Genomic DNA, 4,703 nt, shown 5'->3' on the forward strand with positions numbered 1-4,703 from the left:
AACACTGCCAGGGATGGGGCAGCCACAGCTTCTCTGGGCGCCCTGTGCCAGCGCCTCAGCACCCTCACAGGAAAGAATTAATCCCCCTAATAGTCATTACAGGCAGTTGGGGAGCAGCACTGGAGCTGCAGGGTACCCGGGGCCAGGGGCACCCAGGCAGGCAGGGGCAGGCAGGGCACTGCCTGCTTGTGCTGCCAGCAAAGATGCCGATGGAAATGCAGCATCCCTGCCTGCGGGGACAGCTGTCCATAGCACAAAGAGCCAGCTTGTGCTCCCTCAGAGAGGTGACACCATGGTACTGCTGGCAATGATGGGCAGCAAGTCCTCTTCCCCACCTACGAGGCAGCAGGATCTCCGGGTACCCTCAGCACTGCCCAGGCAAAGTCCAGTCCTGCTGGCTCTCAGCCCAGAGGCCACAGGCATGGTGAGCTGCTGCCTGCTCCGTGATGGGGCTTTGTGTCCTCCTCAGCATGCAGAGGATAGGCACATCAGCCCTGCTAGGTCCTGCTGCTGCACATCATTGCAGTCCCGCTCCCCCAGGCTTTGGGGTGGGCAGAGAACTGGCTCCAAACCCTCAAAAGGTCCTTGGGAACAAAAAGCAGACTCCTCTCGATGCTGTGCAGGGCCCAGGACCCCTTTGGTGGGGTGCAAACCTTCGGTGTCAGTGGAATTCTCACCCTGGCCTAGGGCTGTTCTTGGCCTGGTGGCGAGGAAGGGAGCACTCGCCAGGTACAGAACTGGACAGATCAAGAAGTCAAGATTTTGCATTCCAACTATCTATAGGAAATAGGGTTTTTTTTATTATTTCAAGTTTTCATAAAAATCCATAATTATTGAAATCAAAGTTACAGAATAAAGTTCGTAACTTTTTATTGATTTTATTTCTTTTTTTTTTTTCCTTTCTTTCCCCCCCCTCTGTTGTTTTTCCCTTTCAGAGTTATATCTGACACCAGAGTCCATCAGACAAAGTCCTTACAAACACAGGAGTCCTGAAGACATCGGCTGAATGTTTTTCCTGGTATAAAGAAGAAGAGGAGGAGGAAGAGGTGGTGACAGTGCAGATGCAGTGGGTTTGGACAGGGGCGGAGGACGTGGTGGAAGGAGAGAGGTCGGTATGTTTGTAGCAATGTTTGTTGTTAAATTATTTTTTATTTTGTTCATTTGTTCTCTTTTTTAAAAAAAAAAACAAAACCAAACCAAAAACAGAACAACCAACCCACCATTATTATTTGCAAATTGTTGCCTGGTTTAAATCATTTTCATGTTGAACTTGCGCGGCGCGTCGGCAGAGCTGATGCCCGCGTCGGACTTCCGTGGCACGTACTCGATCTCAATGTTGTGCTTGGTGTTGCCTTTCCCCCGGCTCCACAGGAAGAGGAGCACCAGACAGAAGAGCACGACGCCCAGGAAGGAAATGAAGCCCATGGTGGTGGCGATGATGAGAGTCTTGATGTCAAAGGGGAAAGGCACGGTGGCGCGCGTGCTGTTGGCATCGCTCTCGTTGGGCTGGTTGGAGATGAACGCGAAGGTCTTGTTGGGCTGGTGGGGCCAGTCTGGGGAGTAGCTGCGCACGTGCAGGTGGGCCAGCATGGTGTCGTTGCCACCTGCGTTGCTGGCGATGCATAGGTAGGTGCCATTGTCCTGGATCTGGGCGTAGCGCACCTCCAGCGTGCCGTCAGGGAAGACAGTGAGCCGCCCGTTGGTTTTGGTAGAGATGAGGTGCTTGCGGGGAGACAGCCACATGATGGTGGGGGGCGGGTCCCCATCTGCCCGGCACACGAAGTGGACTGTGTGGCCTTCGTCCACAAAGATCTGCTGAGGTTTGCGGTCCCGTATCCGTGCTCGGCGGCAGGTGAAGTAGTTGGGCAGGAGGACATCGGGGAAGTCTTTGAACTCCTTGCCCTGGACAAACTCGGGGGTGGAGCAAGTGGGCTGCTGCTTGTTGAAGTTCAACCTCCATCGCCGACGGAAAACCCAGAGCAAGCGGCAGTCGCAGGCTAAGGGGTTGTTGTCGAGGATGAGCGTCTCCAGGTTGCCCACGGAGTGGAAGGCTGACTCCTCCAGGGTGGTCAGCAAATTTCCTGACACGTTTAGGATGCGCAGGTAGTTGAGGCCGCGGAAGGCAAAGGGCTCGACCATGGTGAGCTGCCCTCCCACCAGCTGGATCTCCTGCAGCCTGAGCAGGTCATGGAGCATGGAGCCCTCAATGGTGACAATGGGGTTGTAGGATAGGTTCAGGAACCGGAGGTAAACCAAGTGCCTCACTGACACGTACGGGATGGACGTCAGGTTGCAGTGGGTGATGGACAAGGAGGTCAAGTTCAACCCATAGAGGCAGTTGGATGTCATGGTATCTAGGTAGGGCCAGTGTGAGATCTCTAGGACCTTGAGCCGGTACAGCCTTTTGAATGAGTAATCCCGGATGGTGTTGATGTTCAGATGGCGCAGGCGCAGCACGATCAAGCCATGAAGGTGAGACAGGGCCTCCGTGGGGATGGAGGTCAGGTTGCATTTCTCCAGGGTCAGCTGCTCCAGGCTGTTGAGGCCGCTGAAGGCCCGGTGGGAGATGTAGACAAGGTCGTTGTCCCCCACTTCCAAAGACTTGAGGTTGTACAAGTCCTGGAACATGTAGTCTAGAAGGATCACAATTTTATTCTCACTAATGTCTAGCTTGGTAAGGTTGCTGAGTCCAGTAAACACCCCCAAGGGGATCAGCTTGAGCCTGTTACTCCTGAGCCCCAGCGTCCTGAGGTTGAAGAGGTTGTTGAAAGCCCCAGGTTCAATGGCACTGATAATGTTCTCATTTAGCTCCAGCTCCTCCAGGTGAGGGTAGTTGGCAAATTCATCCTGGTTGAGCGTCTTGATGCGGTTCTTGCCCAAGTCCAGCAGCCTGGTCTCGGTGGGGATCCCCTCCGGCACGACCATGAACCTCTTCCTGTGGCACAGGACAGCGCGCTCCTGGGCAGAGCACTCGCAGCGTGGCGGGCAGCCCGTGGCAGAGCCGGACAGGATGGATCCCAGCATCAGAAGGAGAATCGGCTGCCAGCAGGCCAGGAGTGGGCTGCGCATACTCGCCTCCCCAGCTACCATCCTATCTCTCACCTGCAGGTAACACGAGGGAGAGAAAGAGCAAGGGGGATGTGAGCAAACGATGGGCACCACCACAGCAAAAGGTTTAGTCTGGGTCGTGCTGGCACTAAGGTGAAGGGCACTGCCGAGGCAGAGCAGAGGTTCTCATTTCCCGGCTGAAATCCAGCCCAAGACCATCTCTCCTCCCCACCCCCCAACTTTCCACTTGATGAGTGAACGTGCGCAGACTTTGAGTGGAAAGCCTTGAGGAATCTGTGTCAGACAGACCTCGCTTCCTCGGCTTCTTAAAAAAATAATTTAATACTAAACACATCTATCTGCAGCCTATTTTAAGCTCTTGAAATTATTCCGTTCCCTGTAGATGGAGCCTGAATATAAAGGCTGCTTTGCAAAGGCAGAGGAGCTGAGTGCGGGATCCAGCATTTGGGGGATCCCTCCTTGGGATCAGCCAGTAGCGGGTCTCCAAGTGGGGAGCAACCACGACAGCTCCACAGGAACCAGCCCCTGAAGGCGTCTGGGGGTGATGAGAGAGTCTGGGGGTGAATAAGGGGGTCTGCAGGGTAATGAGGAGGTCTGTGAGGTGATGAGGGGGTTTGTGGGTGATGAGGGGCTCTGCCTGCTGTCAGCTGGGAAAGGCCCTGGGAGGGCTGGGTGACCCCCTCGTGGTCATGCTGCCTCTATGGCGTTTATTTCCTCATTGCTCAAGCTGTTACAAGGGATCAAATCACATTAATATTGCATGTTAGATGTACAGCTACTCTGGCCCGTGTTTATATCCATTGTTATGTGTGCACTCTGCATTGCTGCCACTAATGCTATTTATGGCTATCGCTGAGTATAGTCAACACATTACTTCCATTGGCTCCGTTTGTATCCATCATTATATCCTGTACACCACTTTCCCCAGTGCTCCGGCACTATTTATGGGTCTGGTACATACTCTGTGCGTTACCTCCATTGCGTCGCTTTACATCCATCATTTCCTACAGACAGATGACTCAAGTCTAACTTTTGTTCCCCAAAAATGATTCAAAATTTCTTTGTGAGATGCAAGGATAAAGATGATGGACTGGCCATAAACATGTCCCTCAGCACCACCTCGGAAACCACCAGGCTTTGGCACACCAGGAGTCCCCGCAGAACTCCTCCCACAGCTTCCTCCAGGTTCACTGTCCTTTTCCATCCCTTCCCCTGCTACCTGCACAGTGGGGCTAGCCGTGGGGGACTCCCAAAACAGGTCTGTGGGACCAGGAGCTGGTCCCACACTGCTTCCCTGGCAGCGCTGCTGAGCTCCTTCCCACCCATCCCAATCCAGCGCCTCCCAGTCCCATGGAAACATTCCCAGTGGGTTGTCTCGGGCTTGGGGCCAGGCTGCAAAGAGCCATTTGCTGGGTATTTACAATTCATCATCGCCCATGTCATCACCTCCCCAGTGCTGATGTTGCTGGGCAGCCTTACAAACACAAGCAGGGCTGCTGCTACTGTTGTGATGCCGCTGGGGTGGGCTGGGTCGGGGATGGCACTGCCAGTTAGAATCATGGAACCAACCAGGTTGGAAAAGACCGTTCAGCTCATCCAGTCCAACCATTCCCAGCCCTGCCAAGGCCACCACT

General features: G+C 54.1%; 1 protein-coding gene across 1 annotated transcript; it reads right to left on the reverse strand.

Annotated features, from left to right (window-relative positions):
- Window positions 1-862: 862 nt before the first annotated feature.
- LINGO1 (leucine rich repeat and Ig domain containing 1) lies at window positions 863-3,101 on the reverse strand. Its single transcript, XM_010014462.1, has one exon. It carries the CDS (start codon window positions 3,088-3,090, stop codon window positions 1,249-1,251), a length of 1,842 nt encoding a protein of 613 aa, XP_010012764.1. The 5' UTR covers window positions 3,091-3,101; the 3' UTR covers window positions 863-1,248.
- Window positions 3,102-4,703: the final 1,602 nt, after the last annotated feature.

Source organism: Nestor notabilis, unplaced genomic scaffold (genome assembly GCF_000696875.1).
Source record: "Nestor notabilis isolate BGI_N333 unplaced genomic scaffold, ASM69687v1 scaffold3090, whole genome shotgun sequence".
Lineage (NCBI taxonomy): Eukaryota > Metazoa > Chordata > Aves > Psittaciformes > Psittacidae > Nestor > Nestor notabilis.